General features: G+C 52.3%; 1 protein-coding gene across 6 annotated transcripts in view; it reads left to right on the top strand.

Annotated features, from left to right (window-relative positions):
- The window catches only part of MBTPS1 (membrane bound transcription factor peptidase, site 1), a 49,888-nt gene extending 34,159 nt beyond the window's left edge, over positions 1-15,729 (top strand). For all 6 annotated transcript variants that reach the window (XM_036833333.1, XM_036833328.1, XM_036833332.1 and 3 more), the window contains 11 exons: positions 1,115-1,303; positions 1,736-1,908; positions 2,396-2,511; positions 2,988-3,144; positions 3,892-4,016; positions 4,718-4,795; positions 7,326-7,466; positions 9,298-9,429; positions 10,275-10,401; positions 13,598-13,728; positions 14,910-15,729. In XM_036833333.1, coding sequence (XP_036689228.1) covers positions 1,115-1,303; positions 1,736-1,908; positions 2,396-2,511; positions 2,988-3,144; positions 3,892-4,016; positions 4,718-4,795; positions 7,326-7,466; positions 9,298-9,429; positions 10,275-10,401; positions 13,598-13,728; positions 14,910-15,106 — 1,566 coding nt within the window. In that variant the 3' untranslated portion in view covers positions 15,107-15,729. The remainder of the gene's footprint in view (positions 1-1,114; positions 1,304-1,735; positions 1,909-2,395; positions 2,512-2,987; positions 3,145-3,891; positions 4,017-4,717; positions 4,796-7,325; positions 7,467-9,297; positions 9,430-10,274; positions 10,402-13,597; positions 13,729-14,909) is intronic.
- Positions 15,730-16,024: the final 295 nt, after the last annotated feature.

Raw genomic sequence — 16,024 nt, 5'->3', positions numbered from 1 at the left:
TTTCATTTCCTTGGCCCATTTTTCACTAGAATTTAGGTTGTCCCTATCAATCCGAACAAGATCTTCATTTCATAGAGAGATTAGCCACCGTTGTGTGTCATGCAAAAAGATTGCCCAGATTATTGTTTTCTTGTCTCTTTAATATTAGAGGTGGTTTAAAAACTTGGGCGGTCGGGGGGTGGTTCTATAAAAGTTTCACTTTTTCATGTAGTTGAATTTTCATCTTTTGTGAGTTCTTCTGTTTCAAAAATTAGAAGCTTATCCCTCCAGAAATATAAGAAAAATCTCAATTTTATTTTCTACTCATTTTCCTCTTATGCTTGTTAAATATTGAATGTTTTCATCTGTGTTGAGTTAGCTTGATATGTGTTACAAGCGACGGATAAATGTTAATTTTCTGCTCTATTGTTAACCAGTGGTCTGAAAAGCACTTATTAAAAATCCCGGTCCTTTCTCATTGTTCGCGATGCTGTGCCCTACGAATATTCTCCTTCTTTCTCACAGTTCTCTTTAACGTGCTGACTCGCTTGCGGGGAGGATGTCGCGCTCTGGCTTGCGAGGGAAGTGAGTGGTTTAGGTTAGCTTGAACCGTTGGTTCGTTGTGAGAGCTGATGTACGTCTCCCGTCTCGTGCTTCCCTTTCGCCTTCCCTCAAGCCTGAGCGGCGGGCGGGCGGGCGGTCCCCTTCTCAGCCGGCGCGTCCCCTGGGCGCCGCGTGCACTCCGCCAGCCCCGTCGCTGGCCCAGACCCTGACTGCTGACAGCGTGCAGCCATGTCCTTTTATTATGTTATTCCTTTCAAGTCATGTGATTCGTGAAGCGTACAGCCAGTTGAGATCTAACCCCAAACCTGGGACTATTCTCTTCTGTAAGTTCTCTGCAGATACAAGCTCTCCGTCAAACCGTGTGTGTCCGCACCCCCCGCCTCCTTGTAAGCTTGCGGGAAGCTTGTCTTTAAAGGTGGAGTTGGTCAGCGGCCGTGTCCCCAGGCTCCTCCGGTGGGTGACGGCCTGGCGCTGCACGGCGGCCTTGGGCACGGGCTGCTTGGTGGCGGCTGAGCGGGGGGTGACCGGGACGGAGCTTCTCACCCGAGCCTCTGCCTCTTTCCTCCCGCAGCCCGAGTGGCAGCCCTACTTACCGCAGAACGGAGACAGCATCGAGGTGGCTTTCTCTTACTCCTCAGTGCTGTGGCCTTGGTCGGGCTACCTGGCCATTTCCATCTCCGTCACCAAGCAGGCCGCCTCCTGGGAAGGCGTCGCGCAGGGGCACGTCACGGTCACCGTGGCTTCCCCGGCAGAGGTGGACGTACGTGCACGCGGGGGGCTCGTGGGGAAGGGGAGGCGGGCTGAGCGCCGGGCACTGGGGTGTGAGGCGCCATCCATGGGGGTCCCGGCCCGGCGAGCAGTGGGGTCACAGCCCGCTTGGTGAACGGGGCGTGGGTGGGCTGTTCTGTGCCAAATTTCAGGCTTCAGATGATTGTAAAAAGTAGGGCTAATGCTATGCAGTCTAGTTGTTTTTAGGAACCAGGTGCCTTAAATTTGAATTCTGAAACCCTTAAAAGAAGAATTGGAATGGAATTAATTATGATACACGAATGTCCTCTCCTACCGTCGTTGTGAGAAATTCTTGGGTTCTGTTTGGGTTAAATTGATAAATAGAAGTGAGGTTTCCAACCTGAAAACCTGAAGGTTTCTTCTGAGCCAAAGGGACGTTTCAAATTCCTTTTATTTTTTTCAGTCAAACAGTGGTGCAGAACAGACTTCAACGGTGAAGCTCCCAATTAAGGTGAAGATAATCCCCGCTCCTCCTCGAAGCAAGAGGGTTCTCTGGGACCAGTACCACAACCTGCGCTACCCGCCCGGCTACTTCCCCAGGGACAACCTGAGGATGAAGAACGACCCTTTGGACTGGTAAGTGGCCGCCAGGCCCGGCCCGTCCCCGCCGCTGCCCCCGTCCTTCCTCGGCGGGGCTGGGACAGGAGGACAGGTGATCAGTGGCAGTGATGTGCGGTCACCCGTGTGTGACCACCCTGGTTCACTCCCAGCATGTCTGCGTCGCCAGGCTGAACTTGTCCAGTGCAGGTGGTTGCTGGCCTTTTACGCCCGTGCCACCGCTAGAGTGATGCTTCAGTGCCCTTTACGAAACCTTTCTTTGGCCACCCCTTCTCGTCATCTTATCTCCTTCGTGCGTGTGCCGCGCAGGTCATTTCCTGTTATCACCCACTTTATATGCAGCCCGGAGAGAGCTGGTCTGAAAGACTGACTTTCGTGCCAGTGGACTGGCTCCCAGGCCTCTGTGGGCGGTGGAGCTGCTCCTTCAGAAAGGCGCCCTGTGGCCACGCGGCTTTTATTCCGAGTAAGGACTGTTGGTTTTAGTACCGGGCTTCCTGTGTTTCAGGAATGGCGACCACATCCACACCAACTTCAGGGACATGTACCAGCACTTGAGAAGCATGGGCTACTTCGTCGAAGTCCTCGGCTCCCCCTTCACGTGCTTTGACGCTAATCAGTACGGTGAGGGACACGAGGTGCTGGCCCGGCGGTCCCACTCAGCTGGGGAAGGGTGGAGGCAGGTTAGGGTCTCCCGCTGCCCGTGGCGGCCAGGACCAGAGAGAGTGGCCCGTGTTCCTAACGTTCAGCTGAAATAAGAAGCTCTCAGAATCACTGGGGACAAGGACATTTGTACACTTCTGTTATATTATTTTTTTTAATTAAAAGTAACTCTAGCACAGAATTTTGCTTCTCTTCGGGTGAGTGAATATCCTTCACACACAGCACCACCCGTGAAACAGGCCGCAGCCGGCTGGTGTCCGCGTGCTGTTGGGCCCTGATCCTTTCTCTTTCACCCCTTCTAAAGCGGAGCAGGGCACAGACCAGAGTACGAGCAGCCGGTCACCGGAGTTGTCGAGGCCAGCGCAGCGCCGTGCTCCTGAAGCGGCGCGGTCCTGTGGGGGCGGCGGCCGTGCTCACCCCGGCGCTCTCTCCCGCAGGAACGTTGCTCATGGTGGATAGCGAGGAGGAGTACTTCCCCGAGGAGGCGGCCAAGCTCCGGAGGGACGTGGACAGCGGCCTCTCGCTCATCGTCTTCAGCGACTGGTACAACACGTCCGTGATGAGGAAGGTCAAGTTTTACGACGAGAACACGAGGTACTGATACGAATTGCTATTTGCATGAGAAATCTGACTTTCTGGGAATTAAATTCCCCCCAGCAAAGACGTAAAGTGATCGTTTGGCCTGTCGGTGGTCTTTTCGGCCGTCCGGTTCCGACGCCTGGTGAGGGCAAGCTCTCTCTGCATTGGCGGACATGTTCTTGAAAGTTGCCTGTGAAGGAAGTAAACTGCTCGTTGACCCAAGTTCTGACTGAAAGGGTTCCTTGTCCTTGTTGATCTTAGACACTTTGGCTTTAAATTTCTGTTAAGTTCTTTTCCGCTCTCCCACCTCTCCTTTACCGAATCTGTATACATTTAAGTGCACCAAGAAAACAGTTATTTTTAAAGAAACCTTCCAGTAGATTGGTTATCGATGAAGAATTCCCAGCGTGTTATGAGTATCTCATCCTTATGATGTATGTTCTTTCTTTAGAGTCTGTGGCTTGAACTTCATAAGCTTCTTTCTTCCTTTACTGATCCTCTCAAGGTCTAGGCTCTCTGTGCAGTGCGTTTATGTGAAATGTGGTGGCGTTTCATGAAATAAATTGAGCTCTGATTTATTCTGCACTCCGGCAGGAGCGTTTACGTTGTAATGTTAGTCAAGCCCAGGCAGTTAGGCTCGTTTTTAGCTGAAACCTAGTGTGGAGGGACTGGACTCCGGTGGGAGAAGTCAGCTTTGTGACAAAAATATCAAGCGTTTGTGGGACGCTTTAATCCTTCACTAAGTCCCTATCACTTTCACAGGCAGTGGTGGATGCCGGACACCGGAGGAGCCAACATCCCAGCCCTGAATGAGCTGCTCTCGGTCTGGAACATGGGATTCAGCGATGGCCTGTACGAGGGGGACTTTACCTTGGCAAACCATGACAGTAAGGTTTTGTGTTTGTTTTTAGTAGGGCTCATCATTCCCAGAGATGGGCAAGCAGAAGCCGTGCGTCTTTGAAGTCTAAGTTTCAGAGAGAGAGAGTGATGTGATATCACCTAAGTAAGCAGGGTCTGTGGAGAGAACTGTTCAGTGTCTTCACAAAGGACGCCTGTAACACTGGGTGTTAACCCTAGTTTTTGTCCAGATTTTTAGAATGAAAATACTTCCTGCGAGCATTCCTAACTCTGGTACCACCTATAAGGTTCTTTGTGTCCTGTATGTTCCCATATAGGTCATACCCCCCAGGCCACTGATAATGTATAAATTCTGTTTATGAAATAATTGCATCTCTCATTTGAGAAGTCCCCCCGCCCCCTTTCATTTTGGTGGCTAGTTTCTAAAACAATGTCTTGAACGTTATAGTCACTAACTCTGCTTATCCTGACTTAGGTCGTCCCCAAGTCTGACAGCTCCAATTCCTAAAATCTACCCAGAAACCTTAGATTAATAGAATAATTCAGCTTGAATTTTGAGGTAATTCCCTGCAGTTTGTGCGACCAGGCAGTAACAGCAGCTCCTCTCTGAAGCTTAGAAACAGCTTTAGAAAATACATGATGTCTACAGATTGCACCTGCGGTAAGTGAGTAGCTGCTGCTGAAAGCATTCAGTGTTTCTAGGTTGTAACTTTGAACAACTGTTTTCTAGTGTATTACGCGTCGGGGTGCAGCATTGCTAAATTTCCAGAAGATGGCATAGTGATAACACAGACATTTAAGGACCAAGGTAAGGAATGCTATTCGTATACTTTCTGGGTTCCCTTTTTCTTTCTTTCAAATTTTTTAATCACAGTTTTATTACATGTAATTCACCTACCATAACATTCACCCTTTTAAAGTGTGCAGGTCAGTGATTTTTTAGTGTTTTCACAAGTTGTGCAGTCATCACCACCATCTAATTCCAGATCACTTTCATCACCAGAAAAGAAACCCCGTACCCATTAGCAGTTCGGATTTTTAAAAAATTCTTTGCAGTATGTGTATGGCACTTCAGGTGAGACGTCTTGTGTAATATGTTCTGGGGGATACACAGAAAGATAAGACAGTCTCTTGCTACTGATTGGAATATGTGTGTAGTGACCACTGCAAAATTAGTTGACTTTCCTACAGGAGAAGAGGGGCTTTTGAATATTTGTAGGGTTTTTTTTTAAGACTATCTTCAAAGTTGCTTGAAATTTTTGTTACTATGTATGAATTGTTCTGCTCTGTGATTGCCAGATTACTAAAATTTTAGAAAAATGTTGACTGTGCTTTGAACTTCTTAACTGTGTAAACATAAAGAATATTACAGTCATCTCCTAAAATTCCCTGAAGAATTAGAAGGGAAGAAAGGTCGTTACTTTCAGTTTTGCCTTTTTACTACAGACAGCCATCACCTAGGAAGGCAAGCGATGCCACGTCCCCTGGCATCAGTACCTGTGACACTGCTGAGTGCGCTGAGGAAACCGGGGTGCGGGAGGAGCGGGGTGCCCCGGGCTGCCTCTGCCCTTCCCGAAGGCGGCCGCCACCCCCGTCCTGCCCAGGGTGCTCTTCCCCCAGCCCCGCCCTCCAGAGCCAGGGTTCCGCACCATGTGCCCCTCTCGCCTGTACGAGGCTGTGAGAGAGTATTCCATGACCAATGTGATGGGCTCACGGAAACATTCAGGCTGGATCCATTTCCTCGTGCAAGCTGATATTTTCTATTTCAGAATGGAAGGCCCCCTTCCTTGTGAAGTTTGTCATTTTCTGTAATTGGAAGTCGGGGACAGTTTCCCTAGTTGAAAATGACAAGAAGTCACGATTTCTCACTCATCGGTTTGTGTCTGCAAGGTAGAATTTACTTACTGTGTTGCCTGGAAGGGACTCTTTCCTTCCAGTCAAGGCAGAGTCAGTCAGTAAGTAGTTCTGTGTTCATAAGGGTATATTTTAACTTTAAGAACGTAAATGATCCTGTCTTCCCAGTCCGCTGGCACAATTTACCATGGGTTAGTAATTCTTTCTGAGATCCGTTGCTCACAGGGCAGCGTTGCTTCTGGAAACTCCCCTGGGGTGAAGGCCGTGGTCTCCTTGTCAACTTGTTGCCATCTGGTAGCTCCTTTTCTGGGGGGGGAGAGGAATCAAAAGTAGGTTTAAGGGTGCATACTTTTATTTTGGTGTTCTGCTAGTCTGAAAATAAAAATTAATTACCTGGGAATCCTTTTTAAGGGACTTTTTATTTCCAAACAGGCTTTAAGTTGAGTAATCTTTTGGGTACAAAATAGGAATTTGAAAATCTGGGTTATGCTGGATCAAAAAGGACCCTATTGTCAGAAACAAAACTCTGTCAAACCACGAGGCCAAGTGGCAATGCTGTGTGCACTTTCCCCACTTCATCTGTTTTACTGCCGTGTCTCTCCCTCCCGACAAAGAAGATCCTGTTTTCCCTTCCACTCAGTTCCTAGTGGGATTATACGTAGAGAGCAGGAAGCGCTGCATTTTTAGAGCCATAGACATTTTACATGTGACCAGCGCAGTCGATGCTGGATTCTGGTGCAGACGTGTGTCGTCTCCAGTGTGCGGGATGCGTTTGCTTCAGGGGTGGAGACTTTGATTATGTGATGGTGTCACCAGCAGTTGCTGCCGTGGCATCTGTGCACTGTTGGCTTCTTGATGTGGTCAGTGTTGTAAATTGTGTTGTCTGTTTGGGCAGAGGTGAGAAGTCTCTGCTGTTGGAACGTTTGTACTGTATTTATGAGATTCCTGTAACAAATACCTTAAATCTAAACTAAAACTACGTGGGCGTATGTTCTAAAAATTAGTTCTGGTTGTCCTAGCTTTCAGTTATTAAGCATGAAGCCTGGGCACCAGTGTATATAACTGTGTCCGTAGAGGTACCTGTGTGTTGAGCAGGAGCTGCCCCTTGTGTGTGTGGTCCGAAGACATAAGCCTCTCAGCATAATAAGAAGAGAAAAAAATTTGGGTTTGGCGGATAAAAAGAGAGAAACAACGCCTCTAGGATTGTGAATACTATGTACCACCATTTCAAGTGAAAATGGAAAAGGAGAGTTATGGGAATATACGTATACACATATGTGAATTTTGCTACAGCCCAAATTAGTGGCACTTTATATGTTGTTTTCTTATCCTAAAAGTTGGCACTGTTGTGATTATTAGACTTTGCTGTGGGTTTTTTTTTTGCAGGGGGGTCATACGGACTAAATGTCAAGGTAAGGGGCAACTGGAAAATTGTTCATTCCTCCACAGAACTTCTCACTGCTGTTTCTGTTGTGTTGTTTCAGGATTGGAGGTCTTAAAGCAGGAAACAGCGGTTGTTGAAAACGTCCCCATTTTGGGGCTGTATCAGATCCCGGCTGAGGGTGGAGGCCGGATTGTGCTGTACGGAGACTCCAATTGCTTGGATGACAGTCACCGGCAGAAGGGTGAGAAGTGCTGGTGCGGCCGCAGCGGGTGGGCCTTGGTGGCTTTGAGGTTCCTGCCCCTTCTCCCCCTTGTCCCTGGACAGGCACCCAGGAGATGCTGGTAACTAGAGGCTGCTCAGGTGAGCCAGGTGCTTGGGATGTTTCGATAGGCATCTCGGGCTGGGCGTGTTTCATAAGCAAAGCAAAAGCGCGCTCGCAGGCTGCGCTGCCTTCCCCTCCACGCTCGTTGTGCTGGGGCCGGCGGAGGCCAGGCCCCCCGTGTTTTGGTGGGGAGGCCAGTTTACCCGGTCTCTGCCCTCCCTGGCGTCCCTCTCTGGAGTCTGTGTCCCTGGCACTGCTGCGCAGGCCCCCTCTCAGGTCTGACCCACCCTCTTCCAGCACTTGGCCCTCATCCCAGACTCGGGAGTTTCGGCCCTCGTGAGGGGTGCTTGGTATCATCGCTGGGTGTGAGGTGGGGGCAGAGAGGGGCAGCTGGTCCTTGGCGCCCCTCCTCTTCCTCGGCATCTCTCGATGCACCGTCAGATCTGGGGGTTTGAGCTTGGCCAAAGACTTCCATTTTTCTCATTTTGTAAAGGAGGCATGGACGGGTGCACGTGTTCCGTCTCTTTGCTGGTGAGATGATGACCAGACCAGGACCAGAACCTAGTCTTTCAGGTCCCTGAGGACGGCGGGCAGGAGGGGCTGGGGGAGTCGTGTCTTCATGTGCAGGCAGTGACCAGGCTTCACAGGAGGGGCCGAGGCGGCTTGAGCGTGAGCTGGGCGTCTGCGCTGCGTCCGTCCCCCTCTCTCTCTCCCTGTCTCTCTCTCTCTCTCTGTGATGTGAAGGTTAAGTGACTACGTTCCTAGCATTTCACATAAATCCATAGAACGTTTTTTTTTTTTAAATCAAAAGTGAAGGTTAAAGTCATAGTTGAAAGAAGATTAATGTTTTATTTCTACAGAGATTGTCTTTTAAGACCTGAGATCTCTGGTGAGTCTTTGTTAAAACGGTAAATGCCTGAGAGACTGTCCTGGTCCTTACACTTCCCGTGTCCGCCTGGAGGAGCTTTTGGGGCTGGGAGCACTTGACTGGGTGCTCCGTCGGGAGACAAGTGCGTCCTGCCGTCCCCTCTCTGCGACCCTCATCCCGCCTGCGCTGGTGTTGATGGGATGCGGGGCGGTGGCAGCTGGGGAGCAGCGGTCCCAGGTTTAAAGTCAGTGCAGCCCCTCATCTCCTGATAGGAAGGATCCGTCTGTGTGGCCCCGTGACGGAGGCTGGTTGAGTGCAGCCCAGCACCTAGGCCCCCTGGGATGACCCCCCAAAATAACTGACCGTTTTCAGCTTTCCTACTTTGTGGTCGGGGCCCACTGACTCAGGGCGGCCCAGACTGCTAGACTTTGTACTTGCATTGACCTTGAACCCACCTCCCTGTGGCGTGCACCCGGTGGTCCTGGCTGTACCCTCACCTGAAAATCTAGATCCCTCCCCCAGGACAGCCTGCGGGTGTTGGCGGGAGCTTTGGTGCCCGGTTCTCCCCTCCTCTCTCGCGGACCCCCGATCTCCGGGCGGTTCTGCTCTCTGTGGTGGCACGTGGTCCCACCGTCCCTGCAGGAGCCCCTTGCGTCCTTGTCGTGAGGAACCCAGACCCGAGGGGCGCCTGGGGGCTGGGAGTGAGGCCCGCCTGGGCTGCCGATGACCGTGAAGGACGCGAGTGTCCCACAAACAGGGCTGTACTGGGACCCGACCTTCTGCCGTCCCGTTTCCCCCTTGTTCGGGGGCCAGCTCTGATTTCCCTGTAGAGGTCGCTGTAAACAGATCTAGTTGCTAAGCAGCCTGTTGCTGAACCCGCAGACTGCTTCTGGCTCCTGGATGCGCTCCTGCAGTTCACGTCGTACGGGGTGACGCCCCCCAGCCTCAGCCACTCGGGGGCTCGGCAGCGCCCCCCCAGCGGGGCGCACTCGGTGGCTCCGGAGAGGATGGAAGGTGAGTGGCCGCGGGGGTGCCCGCCCCCGCCCGTGTCGTCCCACGAGACGGGCTCTTGGGAGGAGCGGCCGGCAGTTCTGAGCGCTCTCTAGGTACCAGGCGCCAGGCCGGGGCTGCTCACAGGGATTACTCTCTAAGCCCTCTCGGGACCCTTGAAAACAGGTACTTCTTTCCGGTTCACAGAAGAGACAGGGCCCCAGCTCGCCTGGCGGGTGACGGCCCCGTGGCCGCGCAGCCCGAGCCCCCTCCTCCCAGGCTGTCCCTGGACGCTCGGTGCGAGCTGCGGTTGGTTCTGAACTTCCCAGTAGCCGCGTTTAAGGACTAAAAAGGAACAGGTTAAGTTCATTGTGATAAAACTCTTCAGCCCCATTCACCAGAGCGCTGTTATTTAAACATGCGACACCCACCCTCTCAGTCGCTCAGTAGCCGCATGTGGGCCTTGGCTGCAGTAAAGGACGGCACAGATATGAGAAGCAAAAAGAATTTTGAATTTTGAAAACGCAGATTTTCTTTTTGGCCTGAGCATTAAACATTTGAGAGGAGAAAGCTGTTTCCACGAAGTGTATGTACAGGTTAGACTCCTCGAGTATGGCCTCGTGCGTGTAATTACGGTCCGTGAGGCGGCCCGGCCGCTGCCGTGTGTGCAGCGTGGCCACTTGAGAGGGAACGGCTGTCCTGATGTGTTGGCTCACGCTTGGCAGCAGCCAGGCCTCGCCCCTGAGCACCTGGCAGACGGGCGAGAAGCGCGTGTAGCGGGCCTGACGGCCGGGACGCAGACAGACAACTAACGAAGCCTTGTTCTTCCCCTGCGTCTTCTTAACAACGATGGCCCGGGTGTCGCCCAGGGAACCACCTGCACCGGTACTCCAAGGTCCTTGAGGCCCGGCTGGGAGGCCCTGAGCCCCGGGCGCTGCCGGCCTGTCCGCACCTGTCGTGGGCCAAGCCGCAGCCCTTGAATGAGACGGCTCCCAGGTTGGTGACACTGTGCTTTTCCACTCCTTCTGCTGGGTTTATGATTCATTGCCTTTTTTTTTTTTTTTGAATAAGAGGGAATGGAATTTTACTGACATCATTATCGAATAATCAAGTCTAGCTTGTCACTTTGTGATGGTTTTTTAAATTAGTGAACTCCCGTATTGACCTTCAGAGTTATGCACCCTGGTGGTATCCTGCATAAAAGCGCTTTGGGTAATCAGCCTCCCGTTAGGTTTGGTTGGCTCTTGGTTAAAAAGCTTGTCATCTGACAGTGATGTCCCCTTGAAGGGAAGCTCTGGCTCCTTTAGTTCGAGGTTCGGGAGTTGAGCGCTCCCCATGTGCGGTGTTGATTCTGGGATACAGACAGGGTCTTTCTGTGTCACAGCCGGGGGCAGAGACTTCAGGAGTAGATCTGGGTTCTGGCCTGTCGCCGGGCCCGGAGTCGCGTCTGTGCCCTCACCCTGGGCTGAGTGTCGTCCCTGGTAAAGGGACCTCTTACCATGACAGGCGCAGACGCTGTTGATCTGCCTGCTTCTCCATCTGTCAAGCTCAGCCTCTTCATTTCTGTCGTTTCCTTTCAGAAGCCAAAAATTGAGTGACCCCTGCTGTTTCTCTGTTCGGGCAGAAGAGCCAGCTCAGGCCGCTGGTTCCAGGTTTTCTCTAGATCAGTCCCTCTCCCTGTTTCTGTCCTGGGCATGCCTGGCCCCAGCAGGACAATCTCCTGCTCTGGTGAGGAGATGTGAGGTCCTGGTGCGGTGACGCAGGGGCGCGTGTTCTGGGCGTGGCTGTGGGGGCAGTCCCACCCCCTTGGCTCCTGGTCCCCTGAGCGACGCCGCGAGCAGCTGTTTCCCCTCACGGGCAGCGCACCTCACGCACGCGGCAGGTTCCCCTCGGCGGCGGGGGGGGCCCTGCCTTCTCTCCCGCACCAGCCTGCCCGCTTCGTGTGGGTCTCCGTGTGTACAGGTGTCGGGGTGTGTGTGGCAGGGCACGGGGGGCCACTGTCTGCATTGTGAGCCCCGAAGAGGGGGCTGCCTGCAGAGGCCCCGAAGCTTCCTGTGCTTTGCTGTCGTCCTGAGCGGAGCGCTGAGCGCGCCACCCGCTCAGTGAGTGATGAACACGTCCTCTTCCGAACCTGCTCGATGGGAAGCAGGACTGTAGATTCTTCACGCTCTCTACTCGGCGGCGCTTCTGGTCCTGACACTTTAATTACTGAGTACTTTTCCATTTCAGTTACCATGCCGTCGTTTAAAAGTTTCTGATAAGATTCCATTTTTACATCTCATTCATTTATAACCTGTCATCATCCTAGTATTCAAACCAGACTTGAACTCCAGCTGTGGTCGGCAGTCCACGCCCAGCGGGCAGGGGCTGTTGGCAGAGGTCCCTGAAACCCCGTTACTCTCCACGGAGCTGCTCAGGACGCTGAGAACAGATAACAGTGTCCTTGGCGTCTGCGCGTCCCCATCGAAAGACGCCTCAAGGCCCGGCCTGGCCCGTCGAGGGTGCTGATGCTGTGCAGCTCCTAGAACTTGACTTTCACTGTCGCTCCCAACACTTCCTTCTTAATACACCCACCAGGCGTCACCTGTATCTCACACCTCACCTCTTGGTGAAAATTGTTCTCCGTTCTCATCAACCTAGATCTAGGTCTAGATTCTGAATCTCTGAAGCGACGCGAGACAGTGTCAGAGAGCCCTGGAAAGGCTCAGGCTCCGTCAGCCCAGTGCTGAGTGCAGGCGGCCACTCCGTTCCTGAAACCAGGACTCATTTCCCGGTGTCGTTCCTGGGCGTCAGGCATCCGTACCCGGAGCAGTTGCAGGAATGTTCGACCTGTAAGGAGCCCCTGGGTGAGGCTAACCTTCTGTCCTCCCATCAGGACGTTGTGAAATTCTCAAATGATAACGTGGTGCACTGTCACCCCGTCTGCTCAACGAGAAGGGGCCACTGCCAGGTAATTAAATTCCAGAACAGGAAAGGACTATGAGAATTAACATACAGCCCCATGTATATTCACCTGCAGGGTTATAAAGCTTAAATGTCATTGATTCTGTAACTTAGCATTGTCAGTTTAATTTTCAGACTGATTAAACCTGAAAAGTAAAGTTAGATTATATAAAATAGAACAGGTTATAATACTCGGCATTTTCCGAGCAGTTGCCCAGTTGGACGGGCAAGATAGCAGCTTATCTGTTTCCTGCTCGGAAAACCTCTTTACAGAGCCAGTGTCTGTCGGCTTCCTGCTGACCTTCATCCTGATTGCTGATAGAACTGAACTCTTTGCTCTCTCTTGGCCAAAGTGAGAGATGGGCCAGCAATTTCCAAATGAATGAGAAGCGGAAAAATGGCGAGTTCATAATTTGCAAGCATATTTTATTCTTTTCCCTGATTTTAGCCACAGCAGTCTTCAGATTTTCCATTCGCACTCTTTGCTCTAATCTCTGTGTCTTCCCAGGCTGCTCTTGGCAGTATACCAGCCTCTCTTCCTCAGTTACAAGTTGTACTGGCCTGAACAAGTTCTTCTTCAGATCTTAGAATTAGTGATATGAATAACGGTGCCATCGTAGCAAGTCCAGTACATTCTGCAAAGCACATATGTTTCCTTTCTTCATCACTGTGGCCCTGCAGGCTAGGCAGATGCTCATTCCTTTATTCCCATGGTTTCTGTCCGCGCCTCGGTTACTTGTGTGTCTGCCTTGTTCTGCCTCCTGAGAGTGGTGTCCTTGAGGACCAAGGTGACGGCTGGCCCCTGGCACCAGGTCTGCCCCCTTTGCCGCCGTGGTTTGCATCTGTCAGAGAGCCGTGCCCACGGCTCTCCTGCCTCGCGGTGGAGACTGCGCACCTTCCAGCCGGGCCGTGTCCACTCACCTGCATCTGCTGGCTCCTTTCAGAGGTTACGTGTAGTTTTCTCTCCTTCTGCCGGGTGACATTTCTGGTTTAGGCCAAGGCAAGCTCGAGTTGCTGGTGGTGTAAACCCTCTAGAACTGATCTTGTGTGTACGGACTTTACTTGGCGTTCTTGTCTTGGGGCCTGGAAGTGCGCTTCCAGTTGTCCACAGTTGTGTTTAGGTAGACGTAGATGGGACATCGTTTCACGTTAATGTTTAAATCACTTTCTACTTCTCAGGGATTGGCTCAGCTTCCTTGGGCCAGTACAGTTGCTTATTTGTATTTTGTTTGAATCCGTTTTCCTGAAGTAATCTTTGGAAACACCAGAAGCTACTCTCCATCGACCTGGACAAGGTGGTGGTACCCAGCTTCCGACCAAATCGCCCTCAAGTGAGGCCCTTGTCTCCGGGAGAGAGTGGAGCCTGGGACATTCCTGGAGGTCAGTTCTTCAGCGTTTCGCTATTGGGCTGAATCATACTATGGTTTGTTCAAAAGAGCCTCCCTCCGTCCCCCAGGAGGTGGGCCAGGCTGTTCGTGTCTCTGCCTTCCTGGGACCACTGGGGTCCTGGCTTTCTTCGTGGTACAAGTCAACAAGGCCAAAAGCAGACCTAAAGGATTAACATGTTGTCGTCTCTTAGAAAATTCTACTTGAATTTTCAAATTAGAATTTCTTTTATGATGTCCATCTGTCACACTATGGCCCCTGAACCCTCAACCCAGACGTCTTCACCAATTCTCTGCCCCGACCCCCCTAGGATGGGACTTCCCTGAGCTGAGATTCTCAGTTAAATGTGGGGTGTCCCTCACCCCAAGTGACATCAAATGGTCCCCCCAACCAGCCAGATAATGGCTTTGGCCTCACCGGACTGTCGGGGACAGGTTGTCCTTTATCTGGGATGATTGGACCAAGTCATTCCAGAGTGTGGGCTCCTCTTCCGTTCCAGAAGCCCTTGTGCTCTTGCACGAGTTTACAGCTCCCCAGGGGCACTTCTCCTGGTGTTAAGAATTGGCCAGGAGCTCCGGGGATCAGGAAGGGGTACCCTGGCCCACGTGGTCCAACCCTGGGGACTTTGTGTGCTGACGTCAAGCTCCTGAGGGCCTTGCCTGCAGGTCCCGGGGTGCACTGATGAAGGTTAGTTCTGGATCCCCAGCATCACTCAGTTACAGAGCCGTGTGACAGCACAAACCCAGGTTCCTCCGATGGCCACTCTCAGTTCCCGACCACGTGTCCCATCTGCGGGAGGCCTTCCCAGCGGCGGAAGCATGGCCGGCCGTCCTCACCTTCCCGCCAGGCCGCCTCCCTCTTCCCCCCGTCCAGCTAGTGTAACACCAGCGCCTAGACTTGTCCGTCTTCCATGGTTTTCATGAAAACAGAGATAGGGCGCCCCCGTTGCAGATTATCCGCGGCAGCAGAAGGGCGACGCTGGCTTCTGAGGGAGCACAGGTGGGGAGGCAGGGCGGAGACCTCACACCCCACCCTCTGCCCCAGGAAGCCCTCCTCTGAGAGTTTGGACGCACTTCTCTCTCATTCTTTCTCTGGGTCACTACGAGCCCAGCTCGTCTCGTAGGCACAGAGGTCGCGGCCGTGCGGACTGACCGTCCCCCGCTGTCCTCCTGCAGGGATCATGCCCGGCCGCTACAACCAGGAGGTGGGCCAGACCATTCCCGTCTTCGCCTTCCTGGGAGCCATGGTGGTCCTGGCCTTCTTCGTGGTGCAGATCAACAAGGCCAAGAGCAGGCCAAAGCGGAGGAAGCCCAGGGTGAAGCGCCCACAGCTCGTGCAGCAGGTTCATCCGCCAAAGGCCCCCTCGGTGTGACGTCCGCCCGGCTGGCTGTGAGCGCCGGGGAGCGCCTTCGAGGGTGGCCGCGGCGGGCGGGCGGAGCCGTGGGCTCCCGGGGGGCCCCCTGCTCGAAACGCTCTGCGAGCCTGTGCTGAGCGGGCCTCCCCCGGCGGGGAGCGCAGGCTCGCGGTGTGTCGTGCGGGGCGCGGGGCCGCCGGAGGGCCCCGCAGGGCAGCCTGGGGTCAGACCTCGCCGGCCGCCCGTGCACCAAAGACTCGGACAACTTCTAAAGGCTGTCGGGGAGGAAACGGCTCTGACCAAGCTAGACGTGCTCCATAAAGGCTATTTTCTATATTTATTGTTGGGGAAAAGTCACTTTAAAGACTTGTGCTGTATGGAAGCAAAGCTATTTTTTTTGTCAACGGAACGCAGTTTTTTACTATTACATCATGAGGAATAACACAGATGCCATGATCTCCTTTTTGATGAGAGGACAGACAGATTTTGAAAGAAACTTGCACAAATCTGTGAAACATAGCCCTTCGCTTTATTTTTATAAGTATCAACTGCCATCGTGTTTTGTAATTTGGGTCTTGATTTCACCTTTGTTGGTGAAGAAAATTTTCAATAAATATGCATTACCTGTATGAAGCTAAAAAGTGTGTAATGGGCTCTTGCCCTCCTGTGCATTTCTCTTTGATGACAACCTGGAATGGGTTCTGAGTCAGCCTGTTAAATATTTTTTTGAGGTGTAATTCACGTCTTACAAAATTCTGTTTAAAAAAAAAATTGTGTTTAAAAGTGTACAGTTCAGTGGTTTTTAGTATATTCCAAGGTTGTGCAACCATCACCGCTATAATTCCAGAACATTTTCATCGCCTCCAAAAGAAACCTCCTACCCAGCAGCCAGTCAACCTCTATTCCCTCCTCCCACAGCCCCAGGCAACCACTGAT

This window comes from Balaenoptera musculus, chromosome 19 (assembly GCF_009873245.2).
Source record: "Balaenoptera musculus isolate JJ_BM4_2016_0621 chromosome 19, mBalMus1.pri.v3, whole genome shotgun sequence".
Classification (NCBI taxonomy): domain Eukaryota; kingdom Metazoa; phylum Chordata; class Mammalia; order Artiodactyla; family Balaenopteridae; genus Balaenoptera; species Balaenoptera musculus.
This window is presented reverse-complemented; position numbering and strand designations above follow the sequence as displayed.